This window comes from Vanessa cardui, chromosome Z (assembly GCF_905220365.1).
Source record: "Vanessa cardui chromosome Z, ilVanCard2.1, whole genome shotgun sequence".
Lineage (NCBI taxonomy): Eukaryota > Metazoa > Arthropoda > Insecta > Lepidoptera > Nymphalidae > Vanessa > Vanessa cardui.
This window is the reverse complement of record NC_061154.1, coordinates 2,269,112-2,295,519: the sequence shown is the minus strand read 5'-3', so window position 1 is coordinate 2,295,519 and position 26,408 is coordinate 2,269,112. Positions and strand designations below refer to the sequence as shown.

The 26,408-nt window shown below is 34.0% G+C and overlaps 1 protein-coding gene across 3 annotated transcripts in view; it reads left to right on the top strand.

Moving 5' to 3' along the window:
* The window catches only part of LOC124543231 (cold shock domain-containing protein E1), a 42,192-nt gene that overhangs the window by 6,709 nt on the left and 9,075 nt on the right, over positions 1-26,408 (top strand). For all 3 annotated transcript variants that reach the window (XM_047121371.1, XM_047121369.1, XM_047121370.1), the window contains exons 7-13: positions 5,781-5,932; positions 11,338-11,470; positions 13,006-13,203; positions 17,511-17,633; positions 18,675-18,856; positions 20,283-20,500; positions 24,204-24,380. In XM_047121371.1, the coding sequence (XP_046977327.1) occupies positions 5,781-5,932; positions 11,338-11,470; positions 13,006-13,203; positions 17,511-17,633; positions 18,675-18,856; positions 20,283-20,500; positions 24,204-24,380 (1,183 nt within the window). The remainder of the gene's footprint in view (positions 1-5,780; positions 5,933-11,337; positions 11,471-13,005; positions 13,204-17,510; positions 17,634-18,674; positions 18,857-20,282; positions 20,501-24,203; positions 24,381-26,408) is intronic.

Here is a 26,408-nt window from a genome sequence, read left to right as displayed (position 1 = left end):
ACACATACATGTTTATCTATATAATATTTAATATGAGACGTTCATAGTTTACTTATATACCGGCAATGACTACACACGCCATGTCAAAGATGAAAAACAATATCATATTTTTTTAATTTGTTTTTTTTTTTTTTTTTTTTTTTTAAATTGTATTAGTGACAATGTGATAAGCAATGCATTTTATATTCTATTAGCAATGAATTACGGTCGAATTTCGACCAAATGCGACCACTAGTATTTTATAATATAAAATAGTGAGCAACTGATTCTCTTGTCGGGTCTTCTCGATACTTACTCACGCTGCTTTGGCTTTTCGTCTAATTGACATCGTAATCTTGTAAAATGACATTTTATAAGTTGTTACTAACTTCAGACTCTTTACGCGAAGTTTATTTTAATTCAGTATCTGAATTTTACTAACAGAATATTGTTATAAAGCCTTATGCATTTGTTCATAACATGAACAATATGATTTTGTATTTTTTTTTAAATGTTCTCTAGGTATAATTATCACGAATACCAAGAAAAATTGTAGATTATATTTCTGCATACGGTATGGATAATTTATAATAGTGGGTTATTTTTAAATATAAAACCTATCTTTGTCATATAATGGTTCAAACTTCGAGGCTTAAATCAATTTGTTCTTCAATAAGTGTCTTGTATGTATATATATAATATACATAATACGAACGGTACATATTAGACTAATTTTTCCTCTTATATATATTTTTCTTACTCATTATTTTATTTTACAGACATAATCATTAATATAGAATTATAAGTATATAAGAGAATGTATACATATTTTCGGTGATGATACCTTGGAAACCGATGTATAAAAATAAATATATAATTGTCTGGGTATATTTTCTCGAGGTGGGTGGATTTTAACAATCAATAAGTGTATCGAATGAACATTTTGACTTTGATTTGACTTTCAATATTACTTGAAAATATAAATATTACATTAATTTGTTTTAATATTTAATATATTATAAATAACTTGGAAATTATCGTAGTTTCTTTTGACGGTTCTTCACTTGTTTTTCTTTCCGTAGCCGTGTTAGGATTTTGACAATCAGTAACAAAAGTTATCAAAAATAGTATATCGACTAAATGAAAAAATATGTTGATATTAATACATATTTGACTCTACCACTATGTACCTAATGATAAAAGTGCGAGTGTTTGTTAGTCTATCCATACCTAATTCTATGAAATTCGGTACGGAGCAAACGTAACCCATGGAAGGTTATAAGCTACTTCTTATGACTAACACTTATAGACCGATATCTAAATTGAGCAAAGTCACAGGCGACTATATGTTTGACAATTTCTCATCCCGTCGTTCACTTCAATCCAAAGTTAATATTTCACTTCAATTCGCATTGTACAATGTCAATACTAATTATGCGATCGAGATGAATATCGAATATTACCCTATCGCAGACACATCGCCGGCTAATTTAATTGACAAACTACACAGTACACATGTATACTGTTAATAACGAATTTGACTATTGATTCTCGACTCGACTGTAACACGTTGATAACCCATCGTCGGTGATACTCGTCGTATGGATCGTATCGTTTATGGGGGTCGAAAAGAAAAAGGTTATAAAAGAAAGTTAATGCCGGTCGTCTGTTTGTTTGCTGGAAGGGGGTTGCTTTCATCATACGGGTTTTGAGGCGTAGATTGCTAATGTTATGATTATTGCGTTATGCTAGGTTACTATATTCAATTCGTTTGTGATACTGATATTTTAAGTGTCTATCGGGCGCAATTCAGACCCGAACTTTAATTAAGATTGCTTCTTAAGCTTACGAATAACTAGTATTTATTTAATGTACACGACACACAACGACACTTATATACATATGTACATCTAAAATGAACGTTTTGATTGGTTCTTCTGAAACTCACACATTGAAATGTCCCTCTATTGGTAATTGGTGGTAACCATCGTCATCACAAATGCCTGTATCCTTTAGTCGCTAACTTTTATTGGTCACAAAAATAAAGGTCCGTCGGTTTCCTTCGAAATTATGACAAGGAACTTGTGGGAGTTGTCATGTTTCATTTTGTGTTTAAGGCAGAAAAATATCGCGAAGACTATGTTTTAGAAAAGATGTTCGACACAACCTAGATGTAGCAAGAGAAAATTCAATAAAACCGATTATTTCCGATTTATACAACCAATAAAAATATCTATTGGTTCTATCTCGCTATTCGTCCCTGTACCTTCACGCGTCAATTCAACCCGAGAAAGCAAATCGAAGACGAATATATTAGGTCAAATGATATTACAAGTTATTACGTTTGTGTAAAGATCATATACGCATAAAAAATAAATATTGACAACTTGGGATAGCGTACTGTATTCGGATGTGATCATTTTTACGAATTTTGCCGATGCTAAATCTTAGTTGTGTCAGCCGCAACTGTATAATAACAGCTGCGGCTCATTTTTAGGTTGTTTCCTTCTAATACTATAATTACACAACATACATATATTACAAACAGTAATGTTCCAATTTCTAGTCGAGTCTGTTCCGATGTTATTCTGGCAGAGAAGCCCGCACAGGTTCGATTCCTGCAGTAACCGTTGTTACGATTTCGAAATGTTTCAATATAGCATTTCATTCAACGAAATTTATGAGTGTTTAAATAAAATTTTAACTTAAAAGTCTTAAGTTCTCGTTGCGGAATTAAAGCAATTGTTTAGTTCGTTAGCTGCGAACCCCTAGAAGGTTGTAACGTATTTGATTTTCTTCAAAAGTCCGGAGTTTAAAACCGCCTTTGTATCAAACGTTTTCCCGGTGATTTTGCGGTGGTTATTATTATCGCTATAAAATATACTTGTAAATTAATTTATTGTTTACTTTTTAAATTTGAATTTTAATTACGAGTTTTACATAGTTAAATTTCGTAAAGACTGTGTACTATAATTTATATAATATTTGCATGTAAGGAGATCGATATATTTTTGATTATAAAATACAATGCTAGTAAAGTAGAAAGCATAAAAAATGTCGATTGATGAGCATGATGATTAAGATATATTATCTCAAATCCTAGTCATTTTAAAGTTATACTAAATGAATTAAAATCATTGTTGTATAACACGAAAAAATGTTGTTAAATATGTAATCGATGAAAAAAGATACTTTTATAAATATTGACTCTATGCCTTGTCTAGAAGCAAAGCTTTGTACCATATTAAAAGTATTGATAAATATTCTACTGCTAAGCAACCGCTGCTGTACAAAGGCTTTGAATTCCTGACCGGGTTAAGAGAATTTGAAGCGTATTGCTCTACGTTAATTTAAATTCAAATTAAGAAAATTTTCTATTATCCGACTGAATAAAACTACAAAACCAATATACATAATAATTACACACCAACATTCTGAAATTGTTTAAGTATGAAATGTTTGTATTTTATATGAATACAATAACATTATTGTAGCCTAAGTTACTCCTTATTATATCACTTATCTGTCAGTGAAAAAATGTTATTTTGGTATATGTACCGTGTACATATACATATGCATTGATTAAAAAGGGCTATTTTAATATAACAAACAGACTCAAATTATATGACATGTATAGATATGTGCTTCGCAGTTTCTCTGTAAAATTTAGAATTGACATATGAAGCGTGAATTTTATATTTTTGTATTATGTAAATAATGATTACGATATTTAAGCGTCATCGGTAAGGTGTATATTACGTGTCAGATCGCTACGAACACTGAATAGTACGATCAAGGTAGGATGATATACAAAACTAGTGTTTCAGTAAGAAAATTTGTAGATGCCAAATAGATTTGTCTAGTTTTTTGAATACATTAAGCTGGCCTCAGAAAAATACCGAACCCGAGTGGACTCATGAAGGAAATTTGATGGTATTTTAGTTGCGATCTACATTTGTGTCTTTATAAATTTGTGTACAATATAATAGCATAGAGTAGTAGATAGCTATATATGTTTGAAATGAACTTGAAACTTAGCTTTAAGCAAGTTCCACGTTATCACACACTACACTACAAAACTTTCCTTGGTATTGTTGTATCATGGTTTAAAGGGAGAGTGATCCAGTGTTTCTAACTGTTTTGGTGCACTTACGATAAAACTGAAGGTTAATTTTCATAACAGTCTCTATAGTTGGTCACCTTATTATCCAATAAAATTAAAAATGAATACAATCTTATACACATACATGCGTCAGAATTTCTTTCGACTTTCAACAAGTTATCTCACGATGATCTCGAATCACGGAATGAATTATAAACCGGAAACTCCCCTGGATGTTAAACCTAACTAACGTAGGTAACTTTATCTAATTTAGTTCACCCAGTAGGTATGTCATCGCGACCCTAAATTTAATCAAGCTGTTTGACAAACACTTTGGAATCATCATTTTTAAAAGACTAATTAAACATAAAATTCGTTTCGTAAAAGTCAATTATTTTGAAAGGAAACGGAAAGGAAATATTCAGTGGTTTTATGAATTTAGCTTTTTAAACTTTCTTTATATTCATTATTAATTTTTATAATTTTACGTGTCAAACAATGTTATATTATATTAAAGATTCATGACTATGTTTAGGCTCATCGTTACCTTTCCTTTCTTGCTTTCCTTTTAAGGAGGACACGGAGGTTTCCTCACGGTGTATTTTTTCGAGAACGGGATACATTATAAACAAATTAACGCTTGAAAAATGTTTGTATATTTACGAAAGAACGATATAAAAAATAATTTATTCTTCGATGTAGACATGTATATGTTTTGTATCTATGTAAATATACATATAACGATACATTTACTAGAGATATATCTTTGTTCAATTATATTAAATCCATACAATTAGATTAAATTTATTCAGAAACACTCACTATGGTGTTGGATTTATTGATAAATGTAATACATATTGACATTTCTACAGTGCTTAATTCAAAGAATTTTAAATAAAATCTATATTATCTATATCTTAAGAAAATTAAAAAAAAAGTTGTCCGCCTTTGTTAAGGCAAAGGTATCTCGACAGTGCAGCTTTGTGATGTTCCTTTGAAGAAGACCAGATTTAAAAGGAAAACCTATGGCAATAAAAAAAGTAGAGTACAAAGAAGGATTTTCATAGTACTTTACTACTATGAAAATCCTACTAGCTTTTCATATTACTTTGCTGGATCATTTTTTTTTAAATTCAAATTATAGTTTTGATAATAGCTCGTAAATGAGATAATATATCTCTTTTTCGAATATAACATGATTAATTTTCAGTATGAGTCGAATGTTTACATAGTCATTTAGGTATGAGTGTTATTAATCTACAGAAGCACTTTAACATTATGATGTTACAAATATTCGTATCGCGCTTTGTAATCCAGATTATCGGTTTTTTATTCATAATATTTTTTATATAAATAACAACTAATAAATATAGGACAACATCACATACATTATTCTGATACCAATGTAAGGAGTTAAAGCACTTGTGTTATGGAAAATCAGTAGTAATGACGGTACCACAAACACCCAGACCCAAGACAATAACTAATCAACTTTATCTTCATCGACTCGGCCGAGCATCGAAGCCGGGATTAGGGTGCCCATGAAAACCAGTGTACACACTACTCGACCTCAGAGGTCGTCGTAATTATATCTACTATATACTACATGTAAATATATACTACACGTATAGATTTTTATTTAAATCAGTCATCAAAATATCCAATTATGTGTTGTTAAAAGATCGTATTCCTACACCAGGTACCCTTCGGGGATAAAGACCAGTGTGGGGAGTTCACGCTGCGGCACGGCGATTGGGTCCAATTTCAAGTGGCTACGGACAGACGGGACCAGTTGAAACGCGCAACTAATATATCGCTGCTCGACGAATCTTTCAATGTTTCGGGTGAAAGGTAAGAGAAAGAAACTTTTTTGTTTTATTTTTATGGTATAGGTTGGCGGACGAGCATATGGGCCACCTGATGGTAAGTGGTCACAATCACCCATAGACAATGACGCTGCAAGGAATATTAACTATTCTTTACATCGTCAATGTACCACGAACCTTGGGAACTAACATGTTATGTCCCTTGTGCCTGTAGTTACACTGGCTCACTCACCCTTCAAACCGGAACACAATAATACTGAGTACTGTTATTTGGCGGAAGAATAACTGATGGGTGGGTGGTACCTACCCTGATGGGCAAAGCCCTACCGCCAAGTAGACTTACTTGGTGGTGGGGTAACTTTTTTGTAGGTCTATATTTGATTATGTTTATACATATGTACAGTCGGGGTTAGAAAAGGTTCGCCACTTTAAGATCCATGTGAGCGATAATCTGCTTTACCGATTGAGAATGACATATTGCGTCGCAATGTCATTATAAGTCGCACTTTTTGAAATTTGAACCAAGTTATCATTATATTTAAGTTTAATTTTATATGTCTTTTTTGTGCTTTAGTTTCAAAAGGTATTAAGAGTTTTAGACTTGTTAATGTAATGAATTTGAAAACTGACGAAGGTTTAAGAAGAATTCTTACTCTTGACTGTACTTTTATTCATTTGTTTTTATTTTAATCTGTTAATATGTAATAATATGTGACGTGTGTCTGGTTCCATTGAATTCTCTATTTGTTTGATCGCGATAAACGTTCTTGTTTTTGGATTGGAAATTTATTAAGGTCCTTCGTAGTTTGATAAGTCTAGACGTATTCATAGACCCGAGACACGAGACGGCTCACAGTCAAAGTTCCGATACTTCTCGGACTTTCGAGACGTTTCTAAATAAACAAATACTTTAATAATAACAATGTAACAATACTATTATTATTTTAAGATTTATTTTATTATAACCCAAACAGTTTGAGAAGTCTCGAGTAATTTTATATTAGATTATTTTAGACAATAAAATTTTGTATTTATAATACAGACTAGTAAATTGTTATACTAATTTGCCGCCTTGTAAAATACAATGCGAGCTGTTTTATCAAAAGCCATAGAAAAAATTTAGTGGGTATTTTAATTTTATCAATCAATGTCAATAATTGCTCTGTGAAAAATGAAGGGTATTTTTATTGATGCCGTATGAAAAACCGACGAATGGAATTTTATTTTGACTGTTTGTAAAAGCGAGCATCTACATCATCCACTCTGATATCAATTTTCAAATTTTCAATCCAAAACACAGCATACGAATAAAATGGACCACATATCCCGTTCTATAGATAAGACTGCCTTTGTGCTGCATATATTTTTTTCGTATATTTTCAACCTGTTTGATTTGACGATATATTTCGCGTCCTGAACCTCCTAGATGTTAGGGTATTTTGTGTATGAATGATTTTATTTTGGCATTCATATAATCAATATAGGTTTAGTTTGAACCAATCTCCGATCCTTTGTTCATTTATGCGCTTAAAACGGATATGAAGTTTAGTACAATGCTTAATTACAATAAAAGTAACGCTCGAAAATAATGCATATTTGTGCCACTTATGGGGCTTATATATCGTGGCGGAGTAAGCTTACATGCGATTAATGTATATTTTTCCGAAGAATTTTCGTCTGAGTATTACTCATTTGTTAAAGATATTAAAAACATATATGGAATAGATAAACCCTTGGCACCACCAGAATCCCCTCCCCCCCTCTCATTAGACGTCTGGTCTAATACAACAACAGGAGTGTTAAAGACAAACAAAGAACTTGGAAATAAATTAACACGATATCATTGAGATCAATAATAATCTGCGATACGCGTTATGGATTCGCGAAAAGAGTTTTTAATCCCAGGGAATTGGCTATCGAAACTTTAAATTTAAAATTAAAGTGGATATATGTAAGTATTTAAGTGTAGCAACGTATTATAAATAAATATTTTAATTGTGAATTGTTTATCGTACACGATATAGCAGGGCTGTTACCAAATAACTTGAAATATGTAAGCTTTGCTGATATGGCCCAGTGGTTAGAACGCGTGCATCTTAACCGATGATTTCGGGTTCAAACCCAGGCAAGCGCCACTATATATATGTGCTTAATTTGTGATAATTCCTCTCGAGCTCGGCGGTCAAGGAAAACATCGCGAGGAAACATGCATGTGTCTAAAATTTCATCGAAATTCTGCCACATGTGCATTCCACCAACCCGCATTGGAACAGCGTGGTGGAATATGTTCCAAACCCTCTCCTTAATGGTAGAGGAGGCCTTATCCCAGCAGCGGGAAATTTAGACTGTTACTTTTTTAAGCTTTGTTCAAATTAAATCCTTCATCGATTCGAATAGGCTAAGAATTCAACATATGTTTTGGTTTGGGTAAAAATTCAAAGTGGAATTCGATCGTTACGTTTCTGACGCGAGGTTTCCCTGTCACCGATACTGAAATGTTCGCACTGTAATTTTTTATTTGTGTCTGCGACCTTCCCTAAAATGAATGCCACCGTACGGATTATTTCGTGGTCATGTTTAACTTAAATCTTTCTTTATTGGAGATTTAATTATATATCAAAGGATCTATGTAACATTATGTTTATATTCAAAAATTATATCATTAGTAATAGACATAAAAATTGGAATACTCGTTGATATACAATTCTTAAATATTAGTAGCGTAAGTCGATTTTTGTCCCAGTAATTATGGAACGATATGTACTTATCACACTGCAAAAATCGATTATAGTCTCATTTTAAAGAGCCCCATGTGCTGAAGAATAACCAGGATTCTTGATTGAAATTTATTAAACTTACAAATTAGTTAATGATTCATTTTAGAGAGCGAAGAAAAGTTACTGGCGATTATAGAAAACTAATGTATTTGACATTCCAAATTTAACTAAAAAAAATCCGTCAATAGTTTAAAATTAAATAAATGATTTGAAATACCTAAAACTCTATAAATCGGGCGACTCACTAGTATTTGATTCAAACTACAATTGATTTTCTTAATGCAGTTACTGTTATGGAAAATTATATTATTATTACATTATACGTTGAATGAAATTTGTTGAAAGTCTAGTCTCTGTTGCAAGTTTTCCTTAAGCAAAACAAAAGAAACGTTCATTGATAATATTATTGAATATGAGGTTGTGGGTTAAAGTCCCTGGTTGGTTGGCGAAAGAGTTTAGACTGTTTCGGATTTTTCGATTTTCCGTATTATTTTGAAAGGGAAAGTCGTGCCCAATTCTGCAGTAGTATATGTCGGGGCCAGCGGTCTCGTGTCCCGGGTCAAACTTTGCTACCGATTCATACACGAATATTTGTATACAACAACAACAACAACCGGTAGATTCCCACTTCTGGGCTAAAGGCCTCCTCTCCCTTTGAGGAGAAGGTTTGGAACATATTCCACCACGATGTTCCAATACGGGTTGGTGGAATACACATGTGGCAGAATTTCTATGAAATTTGTCACATGCAGGTTTCCTCGCGATGTTTTCCTTCACCGCTGAGCATGAGATGAATTATAAAGACAAATTAAGCACATGAAACAGCGGTGCTTGGTTTGAACCCGCAATCATCGGTTAAGATGCACGCATTCTGACCACTGGGCCATTTCGACTACGAATATTTGTATATTAACTTTAAAACTATGTATACATTGAAAAATATTTTAACGATCCCCGCTCATCCATTGATAATTAGTCATAGTTTCCTTAAGATTTAATACGAATACAGTAACGTGACCAGATTAAGCGCAGGTCGATTGTTCTATCACCTGTGAAATGGCAATGCAAATCACAGTGATTTGATTCAAATTATTCGTCTATCTCGAGATAATAATTATCTATAGATATCAATTTGCGATAACAACCGGCTAATTGTCAATCGCACCGGTAGTTGTAATCCAGTGAACGTTTAAAATGATCGTATATAACAATTAGATGATATGGCGATTTAACTATCTATATATTTTAAACTAGCTGTGCCCGCGACCTTATACGCATTTGAATGTATCGAAAATAAAATATTATTGTAGCTTCAGTTACTCTTTGTAATAGTAGTTATCTGCCAGTGAAAGTCCCGTCAAAATCGGTCCAGCCGATCCAGAGATTAACCGGAACAAACAGACTGACAGACCGACAAAAATAGTACAAAATGTTATTTTGGTATGTGTACCGTGTATACATACATATGCATTGAGTAAAAAAAGGGCTATTTTAATATCACAAACAGACGCTACGATTTTATTATATGTATATATATAAAAGTAACGAAAATTTGCTTTTATTTTGTTATTGAATGGCGACCGATATACTAATGATATTCTGATAGCATTTGATGTCGAAACCGAATACGTACAACGCGTAATTGCACCTAGGATGCATGTTTTATTAATTTTTAATTTAAAAATGATTGACGCATATTAATATCCGCCCAACGAAGCGAACAAGAGATCACAACATATTATAACATCGATTTCCTATAAACCGACTTTACAGCGTCGTACACGGTGCACCTCATGAGTACCAGATCGTTTAATATTGAAGCTGGCATTTTTTTTCCATGGTACTCGATGCATCAAAGACAAGTAGTATTATGATTTAATCAACGACTTTTTCCCGATGTGTGAAGAGTTTAATGAATGAATCTATAGAGTAATTCATTGAAATATGACATCGTTTAATATTTCTTTTACGAAATGTCATTAGCGTCGTCGATTATATTATAGTTTAATTAAATACTTAACCATTGTATTAAGTCAAAGATACGGTCATCATTACATAGAACAAAGCCGCTTAAAACGGTCTGTTTCTATGCATGCTTAGATCTTTAAAATTACGTAATGATTTCGATGAGATTCTTTTTAATAGATAGAGTGATTCGAGAGGAAGGTTTTTGTATATAATACATGGACAATATAGTTAGGAAACACTTATAAGTTTAGAAGTTTCTAATGTGATGTCGTAAATAAATAAATTATGTGCTGTATTTGGTATCAGTATTGCATCCGTGCGAAGCCGGGGCAGATCGCTAGTTACAAAATAAATAAACAGATACATTTATTATGCCTCAATTTCATTTTATTTGATTAGTACTTTGATATGAATTCGGTTTATTCGATTTTCGTCTCGCCTGACATGAATTATTAGGTAAATATTGGCTTACATTGACAAGTTATACGCTTGCTAGTTTATAATCTGTGGTACATGAGCACTATGCCAATTAACGTGCTTCAATCTATCCGCGTGTCGGATTGAACGACGAACGCTCCAGGCGTTTCGGCCGGATTAATGAATGACTCTTGGACATGTATAATGCATTGGAAATTTGGATAATTGGTTTGTTGGATTTAATTTTTTTTTTTTTAATTTTAAACAGGAGGGAACAAGGCGTCGTCTCTTCCCTTAAGGAGGGCTTCGGGTTTATACGTTGCGTCGAGAGGGAGCAAACAATGTTCTTCCACTTTGCCGAGGTGCTCCGTCTCGGACAGGAGCTCAGTGTTGGTGATGAGGTAAGAATAATGCTTTTTTATACTGCTGTCATCGAATAAAACCTTTTTTGTAACTCGATCTTATAAACTTATTTTTTTTTAAGAACGTTTTTGAATTTCGTAAACAATTCAACAGTACGTAAATAAACGGAGTTTATTTTTCTGAATATTGTGACGTAAATATTATTATACTCAAATAAGATGCTTGTACCTAACAATACAGTACGCGAGCTTGGTTATTTTTATGACAATTTATAGGTTTCTGTAAGAGGATTCCGGTTAAAGTGTTAAAAATATCAATTGTAGAATTAAATATACCAATAAACGATCGCCGTTTAAAATAAAAACAATATGTAACATATATATTACAGTCAATTTTGTTTTGTTTGTACCGTTTGATATGATACTTTCATATTATTTTAGATTATACCTTCCGGTTGTGATATAGTATGTTGTAGTTGCATTGAGAGTTTAATATGTCGATGTACTTGGCGAGAATATTGTCGGCTTAATTGCTTTTAAAACGAACGATGTCCGAACTTTAATAGGTGGACGGAAATTTCTATAAGAGTTGACTCTTCAATATATATTTGGCTATGAGTTTATAGAACTACAACAAGTCTGTAAATTTCCACACTGCTCGACTAAGGCCTCTTCATTTGAGGAGAAGGTTTGAAACATGTTCCTCTACCCTGTTCCAATGTGCGTTGGTGGAATACACAACAGTATTTCTATGAAATAACATGCAGGTTTCCTCACAATGTTTTCTCTTTCGGCCGAGCACGAAATGAATTACAAACACAAAATAAGCACCATGATACACTCGTTCTAACCACTGGGCCAACTCGCTTGGTTGTGAGTTTGATTGGTTTTTTTTTATGGTATAGGTTGGTGGACGAGCATATCGGCCACCTGATGGTAAGTGGTCATCACCCATAGACAATGACGCTGTAAGAAATGTTAATATTTCTTATTTCGTCAATGTGCCACCAACCTTGGGAACTAACATGTTATGTCCCTTGTGCCTGTAGTTACACTGGCTCACTCACCCTTCAAACCGGAACACAACAATACTGAGTACTGTTGTTTGGCGGAAAAATAACTAATGAGTTGGTTGGTACTTACCCATACGGGCTAGCACAAAGCCCTACCACCAAGATAGGGTAATATTTTTTGTAAGATAGATTATATTACAACAACAACAACAACAACAGCCTGTAAATTCCCACTGCTGGGCTAAAGGCCTCCTCTCCTTTTGAGGAGAAGGTTTGGAACATATTCCACCACGCTGTTCCAATGCGGGTTGGTGGAATATACATGTGGCAGAATTTCTATGAAATTTGTCACATGCAGGTTTCCTCACGATGTTTTCCTTCACCGCTGAGCACGAGATGAATTATAAAGGCAAATTAAGCACATGAATCAGCGGTGCTTGCCTGGTTTTGAACCCGCAATCATCGGTTAAGATGCACGCGTTCTAACCACGCGGCCATCTTGATTCAGATTAATAAGATTATGTTAACAGATAGTTTAATACGTTTGATGTTTGTCACCAGGTCGAGTTCACAGTGGACCCCGTGTCGACGTTCTCGAATATGAACACGCGTCAGTCTGCGATACGAATCAAGCATCTGACGCCCGGCACCGTGCAGTTTGAGACTCTTCTCGAACGTGGCGTGCGCGGCATCATCGCCAAGGAAGCGCAAGCGTTTTCGTCTTCTTCGTCTTTCAGCCCCACTAGACAGCCGCCTGTTGTGAGTTAAACATGCTTTAAGTATTGAATTAAGGACCGATTGTATTGATAACCAACGCGGTCTTACCAATTTGTTACCAAAAAAGTGGCCTATGTCCAATGATATTCTAATAAACAGATATGTTATACCCATACTAAATAACAGAAAAAAGTGTGCGAGTATGATATGTATTGATAACCAACGTGGTCTTACCAATTTGTTGCCAAAAAGTTGCTTTTGTCCAATGATATTCTAATAAACAGATATGTTATACCCATACTAAATATCAGAAAAAAGTGTGCCGCGCCGGGGACCGTTTATTTTACATTTCGTTACAAGTAAAAAGGATAGCTTGATAAAAACAATAAGTAAAAGGGATAACTAGATGTTTTAATTACGCAAAACGTATTACTACGTAATTATGATGTATTATGACGTATTACTACGTAAAACGACTAAAGGCAAACGTCCCAATTAGGACGTTTTCTAGTCTTCACTTTTTCACCGTAATAACATTGCATGCATGCGTTTACTAGAACATCATTGCCTTTGTCCTTTCTCGGGTTCCTGACTGTTTCGTGTACAAACTTTCATTAAAATCGATCCAGTAGTTTTGGCGTGAAATCGAGACAGACAAACAGAGTTACTTTTTTACTTTCGCATTTATAATATTAGTAGGATTCCTGGCATCGTCAACATTAAGAACAAAGATATAATGTTCCGATACACTGGCTAACTCAACTTATTAACCATCACAATGATACTAAGTATTGCTGCTTGGCGGTAGGATGTCTGGTACCTACCCAAAGTCCTACTACAAAGTTAGTTGTACCTTTCGAGATTAAAATTTATAAAAGGTTTACCTGAAGTAAAATGTTTTACCAAGCGATTTAATTAATCATCCTACGTCCACCTTGCTCTATAGATTACATATTACTTCGTCGTTGTGACCAAATAATGATATATGAAGTAATTATACAAGCAGGTAGACAACAAAAAAGTTTTTATATAAAATAATAAATGTTAAACATCAGGATGCAATCGCTCTTATTCATATACCTTGTTACATTTACGTCTATATATAGAGTTGGGGGAGAGATGACGAAACCGCGTCATGAAACTGTAGAATTACAAATCGATAGACAGGGCGGCTCTTTGAACACCTCTGACGTTGATTGGATATAATTATAGTATGTCATGTAAAATAAACTCCAGTCATCAAATATAGCTTCCATTATTGTTTCAGTAACCTAGATATAAAAATAGATTCAGTCGACTTCAATTTGTACCAAGCTAGCGAACCGGGTCCGATGTTTATTTATAAAGAATATTAACTTAACTTGAATTAAATTTATTTTGTTTGATTATATAGAAGATATAAACGCGTGGGATTAATAATTTTTGACTTCCAGACAGGATATATTACATACATATATAATTGTATATAATCATGACTAATTTTTGGATGTTGAAAAAGAGTAACTACTAAATGTCTTGCCGGTTCTTCACCGGTGGTAGCTTCACTTAATATAGTTGTTAAATGACAATTCAAAAGTGCTTATAATGCCTTCTTTAATAAAGTAGTCTTTGATTTTTTTTATTATGAAAATTTTAAGAATACATTTCCTTTAGATAACGCTTGTTTCACGTTATGAGGATCATTAAAAGTGATCAGTTGTTTATATTTAGACTATTGTATAAGAGTTTTGCTTCTTATAAGTATATTTTATATTATAACCCACGCCGTCTTTCCACGGATGCATTTATTATTAAAGAAATTGATGTTATATAAATATTATTTATAACGTGTAACACATGATTATGCAACTTTGTACCATTTATAAAAAATACTTGTTAGTTCCGTGTTATGTATAAACAAACAAGTTTGACATCATGATAATATTAGTACATATTTATTTATATGTAACTATTTTTATTTGAAAATATTTTGATACATGTTATATTGGCTAAGACATTAACATGTGAAGTTACACGAAGGTTCTGCTGCTACTAAAACTATTGAGTCAGAAATTTAACTGATGTTATGGAAGGTTTTTTTTTTATTTATTGTAAACTATGGTATCGCCCGCGGTTTAAGTAAAGTAAGTTTAAGTAATTAATCATCTCATCAAATTTAATCAAATTCAGCTTCCACTGTTTTGGTCGTGAAAATATAGCAGAATATGCAAAATGTCTGACAGAGTTATTTTCGCTTTTATAATATTAGTATATCATAGATTATTTTCTCATTCAAATATTTTATAAATAGTAAATTGGAGCCGAAAGCTTTTATCTCATTAGTGTCTCTTGACGTGACTGCAAAATAATTTGATCAATTTTTGCAATAACATCATCAGTTTGCTTGAAGCGTTCACACGTAAAGTTCAAACGTTCCAATATAACGCTGGCGATTAAATATCGTTTGTAATTTCGTGTATGCTATTTATACGCTTATTACGTTTGTAATAAGGTACATTATTGTCGAAATCGTAACACCCCCCCGATGGTAGGGTACGCACGCAGCATTAATGACTAACGTATAATCTGTTGTGTATATCGCACGGTTTTATTAGGCGGTTCGGACGGATTGTGAATGCAATTTTTGATTGTGCACGAATCTTTGTATGGTAATTGGGAATTGAATGCTAGGTCATATTTATTGATCGTGATGCTTGTTTATGTACTATATGTCGCGAATTGCTTTTTTTTTTATTTTGTTTCAATCAACTAATGGACTTTGGTTGCTCTTTATGTTTGTTGAAGCGTTATTTTTTTTGTAGGCTCGTTGGGATCATTTTTTGATGTTGGTAATGTTTTAAATATTCATTTATAAGGTCTCGACATGATTGCGGAGTAATTAGTCTTAATATCGTATTATTTATGTGAATTATTTTTTTTTTCTTAATATTGATTTCCGTTGCCTTAAAAATAACAATACACGATACCAAGAAAATTAAGCGTTTTCTGTTTTTTTTTTTAGTTTAATTAAATTTAAAATATTTGTGCTGGCAACACGTGTTAACAATTTATCTGGAATACGTTAAGTTGTCAAGAAAAAAATTATGTACATATATCTGAAGAATTGCATTTGCTACAAGTATTTCATTGCAACAATTTCAGTGTCATGCAATACTAGTTGTAAACTGTGCTTGAGCAATGGAGTTATAAATTTGCAACTTAAAGAGTCAAAGTAACTTAGCGTATTCCAGCTAGCCGACCTCGCTGTCCCGTTTATGTCATTTCTGCTTACGAATTTATTGTACGAAGAAAAGTTCTATGAAACAAGTCGTTGTGGGAAATGAACGCGTTTGCGGTAAATTGTATTATTCTATTGGCGCTAAGTGCTTTATCGATTTTATAATACGTTTTCTTGCTGTAAGTTTTAGAAAAAAATAATTCTTCTATTCATATAAAATTCGCTTTTATTACGAAATTTAATTTTTTTTTTATTGCTGTGATCCAGTATTAAGCACGAAGGACATGTCATGTTAGGTCTTGTAATTGACAGCGCACTAACGACGTTAAAAGCGATTTATAATTCTGACTTATGATATGCAGATGACTACTAGTAGTCGCGCGCGGCTTCGCACGGGTTTTCGTGTGTTAGTTGTCACGTGTCAAGCTAAAAAGGTAGCCTATGTTCTTTCTTGAAGTTTAATTTTGCTTCATACCAAATTTCATCAAAATCGGTTCAGCGGTTTGGTCGTGAAAGAACGACAAATAGAGTTACTTTCACATTTATAATTTTCTATCTATATGAAAAACGTTACGACGGTTTAAGTGATCATTTTCATAATGAGAATATTAGCACTTTTATATACTTAACCCGTTCATTTCATTTAATGATAGGGTTTTGTGAAATCCCGACATTGTAGTTACCTGCTTATGATATTAATGGTTCTATCTATACAGCAATAAAATGTTTAACTGTTTTTAATAATTGTGTTAAGTTGAGAGTGACCCAGTGTATCTACGGGCAACTTAGGTATCTGTGTTGTCAAGGTTGGCGCCGCGTAGGCGTCTGGAACGATTTATATTTGTCACATTGTCTATTGGTAGCGATGATCACTTATCGTCAGGTGGCCTATAAGCAACGGGAGTTTGTTATATAGCAACAATATATATATTTTTAACGTTTTTATTGTACTTGTCTTAATTAAAGTGAATGGGTAGGTTTTATGACGTCACCCCCCCAGGCGTCATTTTACCCCCAAGTCTCTTTTAGATCAGGTTTTTTCCACTTTAGTTTTAATTATATATATACATCCATATATTAAATTATTGACTTTTTTTTGTGTTTATAATATTAATTATATTCTTTTTTTTAGGAAACTGGTATAATAACATGTCAAATCAACAATATGAAAAAGTCAATCTCGTATACGGCAAAGAAATGCGAATCGAAAATGCTTCCACGCGTCGGCGACAAAGTCACCTTCGATATATATCAGGTGAGCAGTTTTTTTTTTTTATGAAAGTGAAGTAAAGCTAATGAGGAGCTTCGGTTATAATGGTGTATTTACGGAGCTTTAGAGGGTATTATCTATTTTTGTACGGGGATTATCCGATATTCAATCTCTAGTGTTCGACTAACCGCTGTCCTTATTTTCCTCGGCCCGAGATATAAATAGTTGTATCTTATAAATGTTTCTAATCAATATTAACACATTTAAATTTTTTGCTTTATTAAAATAATCATACAAACGTTTAATAAGAATTTGTTTAGTGTTACAAACTTATACATCTCGAGCTGAGATGGCCGCGTGGTTAGAACTCGTGCATCCGATGATTGCGGGTTCAAACTCAGGCAAGCACCGCTATATATATGTGCTTAATTTGTGTCTATAATTCATCTCGTGGTTAGCGGTGAAGGAAAACATCGTGAGGAAACCTGCATGTGTCTAATTTCATCGAAATTCTGCCTCATGTGTATTCCACCAACCCGCATTGGAACAACGTGGTGGAATATGTTCCTTAATGGAAGAGGAGGCCTTATCTCAGCAGTGGGAAATGTACAGGCTGTTACTTTACTTTACAAACTTATTATGATTATATGTGTTAATTAAGACGATGAAATCTTTATTAATAAAGACAGTTGTATTTTTAACATACTATTTGTATGATATAAATATATTTTACTCTATAAGGAATAATTAGTATTATACACGTAAAAAAACGATATTTTCCCCTGTATCCAAACAAACAATATGAGACAACATCACATACATTACTCTTATCCCAATGTAAGTCGCTAAAGCACTTGTGTTATGGAAAATCAGAAGTAACAAAGGTACCACAAACACCCAGACCCAAGACAACATAGAAAACTTATGGTAATCTACATCGACTCGGCCGGGAATCGAACCCGGGACCTCGGAGTGGCGTACCCATGAAAACCGGTGTACACACCACTCGACCAGGGAGGTCGTCGAAATAATAATATAAATATAGGTTAAAACGATGTTAACATCTTATTGGTTTTTGTTTCCCAGGTGAAAAGGACGAAGGAGTTAATTGCGATGTCAATCCAGATACAGCACAGCCTCACGAACGGTAATACGAACGGCGGTAACAACATGCGGCCCATCATGCAGGGCTTCATAGCCGCGCTGAAGGACGGATTCGGTTTCATCGAAACAGCTGATCACACCAAGGAGGTGTTCTTTCATTTCAGGTGAATTGAAATAAGTTAAGAAAAGTATCTTTGAACGAATATGCATTTTGTATTGATTTGTATGTAAGCGTTGCGACTGATTATTCATAGCGTTCTTTTATTTTATGAATGTATGTAATTATATTTTTAAAACGATAAGCGCCTTCGCTTTGTGGTTAGTTCGTGTTTTGAATGTTCGTGTATTGAATTTTGTTGCGTTGCGTTTTTTTTTTTTATTTAATTATTAATTTTTCATTTATTTTTTGTACTCTGTTGTCTATTGATATCGTTGCAATGCGAAATTGGTGATTATTTTGTGCTTTATTTTTATTTGCGTCTTTTTTCGTTTTATTTTTGTTTTAATATCGTGTGCCGAGCGAAATGTATGCGTCTTGCTGATTTATTATTTGACGAATGCGTTTGTTGATTTTAATTGTATGAAAGTATTTTAAGTGACAAATACTGCAAACCGATTAGGAATATACACAGCACGATTGTTATAATAAGAAATCAATGTGAATCCAGTTTGATTCTTTGATGAGCTATATCAGCGTCTTTGTCAGTGATGGTACTCTTGTGAAAACGCTCCGCTTTATTGATCATTGCACATCGAATATATCTACTAACATATTTGTCTTACAAAAGCAAACATGAAAAAAATATCTAAGTAACATATCAGTACAAATTATACTTTTGTATGTATATATAATTTATGCCATATGTTGTACATTGTTCGGAAATAATGGGGTAGGTGTGTGCTTGTGTGTAATTACGGTATATTTAATAGTTGAATTATTTTTGTAGTGCTGTGTGGATTGTTTATACAGTGTGATGTTATTTACAGTTACAATATGATCGATTTTTCCTTTAAAATAATAATTCTTTCGACCTACTTTTTTATTTAAATTTGTGAATAATTTATTTGATTGATTATAGTGTTGGTTGTGCTTTATTTTGTATTCAATCGTATTATAATATTTAATGTAACGGTAGCCGTTGTACTGGCTGTCTATAATAGTTGATCTACGATATTATTTTAATAAAACACGTATTTAAGTTATATGATTATTATATATCAGATATAATATGATAATATATGGATCTAGGTCGATTACATTTGCATTTTATGAGCTATGATTTTTGTACTAAAATTTTCATCCCAATTTCACTTTCTCGAGAGGTGAAAAACAAACAAAAAAGCTATATGCCTTGTCATAAACTCAAACTATCAATGAAGGAAATTCCATTTAAATCGGTTCAGTGGTTTAATCGTGAAGATATTACTTTCGCATTTAAAACAGATTGATGTATAGGATATGATTATCATATAAATTTGTTTGTGTGTTTGTTTGTCGAAATTTAAAGGAGCATACGAAATACACCATTAACAAGCCACGTGTTGCTAATTTATTAACTCTTGAATACGATAAATGAAATTTCGTTTCAGTAATTTGGAAGGCAGTCCCGACGGTTTGGAGTTGGGTACGGAGGTCGAGTACAGTCTCGGTCGCATCAACGGCTCGGGCGGCGGCTGCGCCAGCGCGGAGTTCGTGAGGGTGCTGCCGCGGGGCACGGTCACGATCGCTAAGCCCCTCGACCCGACCCTCAATGGAACGGTCACGCGCACACTGCGAGCGCTGAATCCGGATCAGGCGAAATATTCAGGTATATTATAAGAGAGACAACATCACATACATTACTCTAATCCCAATGTAAGTAGCTGAAGCACTTGTGTTATGGAAATCAGAAGTAACGACGGTACCACAAACACCCAGACCCAAGACAACATAGAAAACTAATGGTAATCTACATCGACTCGGCCGGGAATCGAACCCGGGACCTCGGAGTGGCGTACCCATGAAAACCGGTGTACACACCACTCGACCATGGAGGTCGTCAAATTATATATATTGTAAGAGTCGAGATGATTGCGGGTTCGAGGCAAGCACCGCTGATTCATGCGCTTAATTTGTCTTTATAATTCATCTCGTGCTCAGCGGTGAAGCAAACATCGTGAGGAAACCTGCATGTGACAAATTTCATAGAAATTCTGCCATATGTGTATTCCGCCAACCGGCATTGGAATAGCGTGGTGGAATATGTTCCAAACCTTCTCCTCAAAGGAAGAGGTGGCCTTAGATCAGTACTGGGAAATTTACAGGCTATTGTTGTTGTTGTTGTATATTGTAACTAGCTGTGTCCACGGTCTTGTACGCGTTTGAATGTGACAAAGAAAAATATTATTGTAGCCTAAGTTACTTCCTATTATATCAGTTATCTGCTAGTAAAAGTCCCGTCAAAATCGGTCCAGCCGTTCCAGAGATTAACGGGAACAAACAGACAGACAAAAATTGTAAAAATGTTATTTTGGTGTATGTACCATGTATAAATACAAACGCATTGAGTAAAAAGGGCTATTTTAATATTACAAACAGACACCCCAATTTTATTATATGTATAGATGGACATGGTTGGTCTGGGACAATAAAGATCTCAGTGTATAACTTGTCATTAAACGAAATATAGATTAGGGGCTGGTTATCCCAGCTAGGCTAATTAAGTAAAGGATAATCACTCCTGAAAGTTGAAATAATCGAAAGACATATAGCTTAGTCTATTACAAGACATGTTCTATGAATAAGATTTTTATAAAGTATTAACATTTTAATAATATTTTTTGACATTTAGAGATATGACTATGATGAATATTGGTGAATTTCAACCTTGAGCGTCAATGAAGTTCTAAATAAAACGTTATTATTTGAGTCGATTTACGACGTTATCGTCAGATTAACTTGTATACCAGATCCCCTTCGTGTTGTACTTAATATATTATTAACTTGACGGAATAGATCGAATGCACTCAAATATACACATTAACTGACTTGTTGCTGAAATGGTTAGACGTTAACACGGATTCCGAGGTCCTGGGTTCAAATCCCGGGCCGATAAAAAATACACTTATGATTCAGCTCCCGATCTCAATATAATCATAACTACAACCACAAGGGACATAAGATCTTAGTTCCCAAGTTTAGTGGCAAATTGACGATGTAAGGAATAGTTAATATTTCTTACAGCTTCATCGTCTATGGGTGATGGTGACTTACCATCAGGTGGCCCATTAGCTCGTCCGTCAACCAATACCAAAGAAAAAATAATCGTATCGGATTGTGATAGTCTGGGAATAGAAAGTGCACCAGTGTTTACGTTCACACTTGTTCACGATATAACTTCCTGTTTAGTTGGTTAGCCTCCCTTGAGATTGATTGATTGGAGCGTTTGAATCGGCCAGGGAAACATCATACACTTGAAACCTTACGCGCGATGAAATTCGGGAAAGCACTACTAAGTTATCACGTGGTTTATTTTGTGTTTCTAATCCATCTCGTGTTCCGAATGGAAGGGAAATTAAGAGATTGATGACTCGTATAAAATGCAACCTGCACAACCAATGCAGCGAGTCGATGTATCTTCAATTAAATATAACCTTTCCTTAAGAGAAAAGTAATAGGTTGGGGAAAAAGTTTCTTCGTATTTTATATGAAAATTCAAAAAGTTTTTTTTATAGTTTATTTACATTTGACTAAAGTATGTAGGTGCCATTTTGTTCCATAACTTTTTGCCATCTTGTTGGTAGTGACATGATCCCATTGCTGTAAAAATTTTGGGGCTTCTGATCGAAAAACTGCGACAAGTGGTTTTGGCAGTCCTCTCGTGATGTTAACCTGACACTGCCTAAGGAATTCTGCAGAGACCGAAACAGATGAAAATCTGAAGGTGCAAGGTCAGGACTATACGGCGGATGCATTAATACCTCCCAGCCAAACTCTCGTAATTTTTGTTGAGTGGCTAAAGAAATGTGAGGTCTAGCGTTGTCATGGTGAAAAACCACACCCCTTCTGTTGATCAATTCTGGCCGCTTTCTCTCAATTTCTTGCTTCAATCCCATCAATTGTTCGCAATACAGTTCTGAATCGATGGTCCTGCCGGGCGGTAACAGCTCATAATGAATGATGCCCTTCCAATCCCACCATACACACAGCAATACCTTGTTGCGAGTTAATCCGGGTTTTGCCACAGTCTGTGAAGCTTGACCGGCCTTTGACCACGATCTTTTTCGCACGTTCTTGTCTTATGTGATCCACTTTTCATCACCAGTTATCAGCTTCTTCAAAAATGGTTCGGTTTCATTACGTCGTAATAAAGAATCACAAATGAGTACACGGTTCATTGGGTTTCTTTTAGTGAGTTCATGAGGCACCCATATATCGAGCTTTTTTGTGTACCCAGCTTTATTCAAATGAGTCAAAACCGTTTTGTGGTCAATTGCCAGTTCTTCAGCTACATCGTAACTACTAATATGCCGATCTTGCTCCACTTTTTCAAAAATGGCATCAATTTTGTCCGTAACAGGGCGACCAGAGCGAGATGCATCTTTGATATCAAAATTTCCGGCTTGAAAACGCTTAAACCAAACTTGCGCTACTCTCACAGATACTGCATTAGGTCCATAAACATCACAAATTTTTTTCGCGGCTTGAGTTGCATTTTTACCTTTTTTATAGTAAAATTTGAAAATGTATCGAATTTCTTCTTTAGATTCACTAATTTTAACAACAACAAAAACAAATGAAAATCACACAAATTCCTAATTTGAAGTTGGAAGTGCCTTCTTTAAAATTAAAACTTTTTAATGATACCAAAACCAGCCAGATACAAATGGTATAGCCAAAGAGATTTTATTACAAGTTCATACATACTATATGCGAAAAGACTTTTTCCCCAACCTAATATATATTTGCTCAGCAGTTAATGTTGAGTTTCATACAATTATAGTCAATCGTAGGTTCATAACAAAGATTTATTTTTTAATTAAAAATCAAAATCAACTTTATTCAAATGGGCTTTTACAAGCTTTTTTGAATCGTCATTTAACAATTAAGTGAAGCTACCACCGGTTCGGAAAGTCGATTCTATCGAGAAGAACCGGCAAGAAACTCATTAGTTACTCTTTTTGAACATTTAAAGAATACAAAGTCTTTTGTATTAATTTAATAATTACACATAAATAACACACAAGTATTTATTTCGTACAACATCAAAAACTTTTAATGTATCTCTATAAAATGTATATGTCACAGTAAGATTACAAAATTCGTTACATTACAATCTAACGAGACAGATCGTAATCTGTCGAAATATTGTGAACCATGAAATATGATTGCAATTTACAATTCGACAGTTTACAATCTGACGAGACAGATTGTAATATAACGAATTTTGTAATCTTACGGTGACATACATATATATCTGAACTATACTTGAACCGGTTGCAGTTGTTATAAAAGTCTGTTATTTTCACTAGGTCTCATTCAAATGGAGGGAGGGACAACCTACGAGTTTGGAATCATGGGTCTCGCGTGCAAACGTGAAATCCTCCAAGTGGGCGACCCCGTCACGTTTCAAGCAGACGTCGAAGGCAGAGCTACCAACATTATACCAATCAGGAAGAAGAGACGCGCTACTGTTGATGCTATAAAAGGTAAACGTGTAGTCAGTTCGTGCGTTGATAGACCTCTTTGATTATGTAGTGGACTACACTACGACTTAAGTATAGCTATTGCATTTTTATTCCACCAACCACGCATTGGAACAGCGTAGTGGAATATGTTCCAAAAAACCTTCTCCTCAAAGGGAGAGGCCTTTAGCCCAGCAGTGGGAATTTACAGGCTGTTGTTGTTGTTGTTGCATTTTGTGCTTATGATCTATTTATGACATGTATGATGTATTTTTCATAGTCTCTGTAAAATATACTTAGTTAATGAAATCTGAGAGAGCGAGTTTCGCTCTCTCAGATTTCATTCTGGTCTGGTCAAAATCTGAGGAATCTTAAAACCAGGCGGTTAGTCATAGGAGCAAACGCTTTTGGTGCTGACCTAGAGCCAAAAGGGGCACTCAAGATGGACTCCGGATATTGATACAAAACAAATAATAGAGAGTTTTACCTCAAAATAAAACTTACCTATTATTTTTTCATCAATATCCGGAATCCAGGTAAGGTCTACTTTTTCATGATGAAAAACCTGATTCCTTTTTGTTGATATACATTTTTGAGATATATTTTTCTCTATTCCTAGCTTGAGTCTCACTAGCTATTGGCAGTAGTCTGCCGATGCGATGGTTTTACCAGGAAGTAACAGATAATTAATGATTGCCTTTCAATTGCCGTGAACATATATAAAACATATATACATATATAAATATAAACATTATCATCTGAAAATTATAGACTAGAATAGAATATACTATAACATCAAAAGACAAATAAAATCATAGACGGCTATGGGCGTTCCCACTTCTGATAGCGAGGAGTTAGATTCGTTATCAGACATGATATTCCAAATATAAGGCTAGTCGTTCACGTTCGTAGTATATTTTGAGCCATAAAAAAATATATATTGATACAATCTTCCGCCACAAACACGTTATTGCTCTGTTCCGGCTGAAAGGCAGCCTGCCTAATTACAAGCAGACATTATATCGTCGATATAATGGCTGTCAGAACATTGAAGACATAACACAATAGTAACGATACAACAGAATAGTATCAATTACAATGATTAACAAGTGTCATGATTCGTGAATAGCCTCGAGTAATTAATTGACCCTAATTGGTTATCTATAATCCGCTCTTGCTGTTGATTGGTTATGATAATCATAATAGAGCATAAAGGATTATATAAACACTCGTTAAAACTGCGGTTTTGCCCCTATGAAATTTATAAAATGTAACCAATAACACAGATACCGTCACTTTATTTTATATACATTTTACCCTCTGAGGGTGAATAAAAAAGAAGCCTATGTCCTTCCCCGGGGACACAAACTGTATAACAAATTAGATCCTATATCGGTTCGAGGGTGAAGAGGTAACACACAATTACTTTTCCATTATGATAACCGCACCGGTTTGGACAGCCACTAGGCCGCCGGTTGGGAACAGTGCTACGTTATACATATGTTGAATTATATTGTATGATAATATCTAGTTAAAATTATTGAGTGATGAGCGTTCAAATAAACAATCGATGTTTTTTGTATTTTTGTAGATTTAATTAACAAAGGTCGAATAGGTTAGTTGAAGGAGTTTCTAAATCGTGCTTTGTGCAGTAGATAATTTAAGGCTGTGTACGTAAAGTCCTTTGAAATTTTCAGTGGTATATAACTTTCAGTGGCATATTTAGTGCATTTAGATATTTTCACTACGACCTACGAAATACATACAGTGTACTTTATTTATATTTTATTTTATAATATCACACTTTATATTCGATTGAATTTTACTTATAATATAAAACTTTAATTCAAAACGCAATATTTCCACCAATCTCTATCATTTGTGATTAGTATAAGAACCCAAATAAACATACACACTTACCCATAAAACATACGAAAACGTCACATTCATTATATAAATACTTGATAGGATTTTTTTTTATACTAAGATATTATAATATTAAAAATCTACACTTAAGATTGCATGATTAGCGTAAGTAACGCCATACAATCT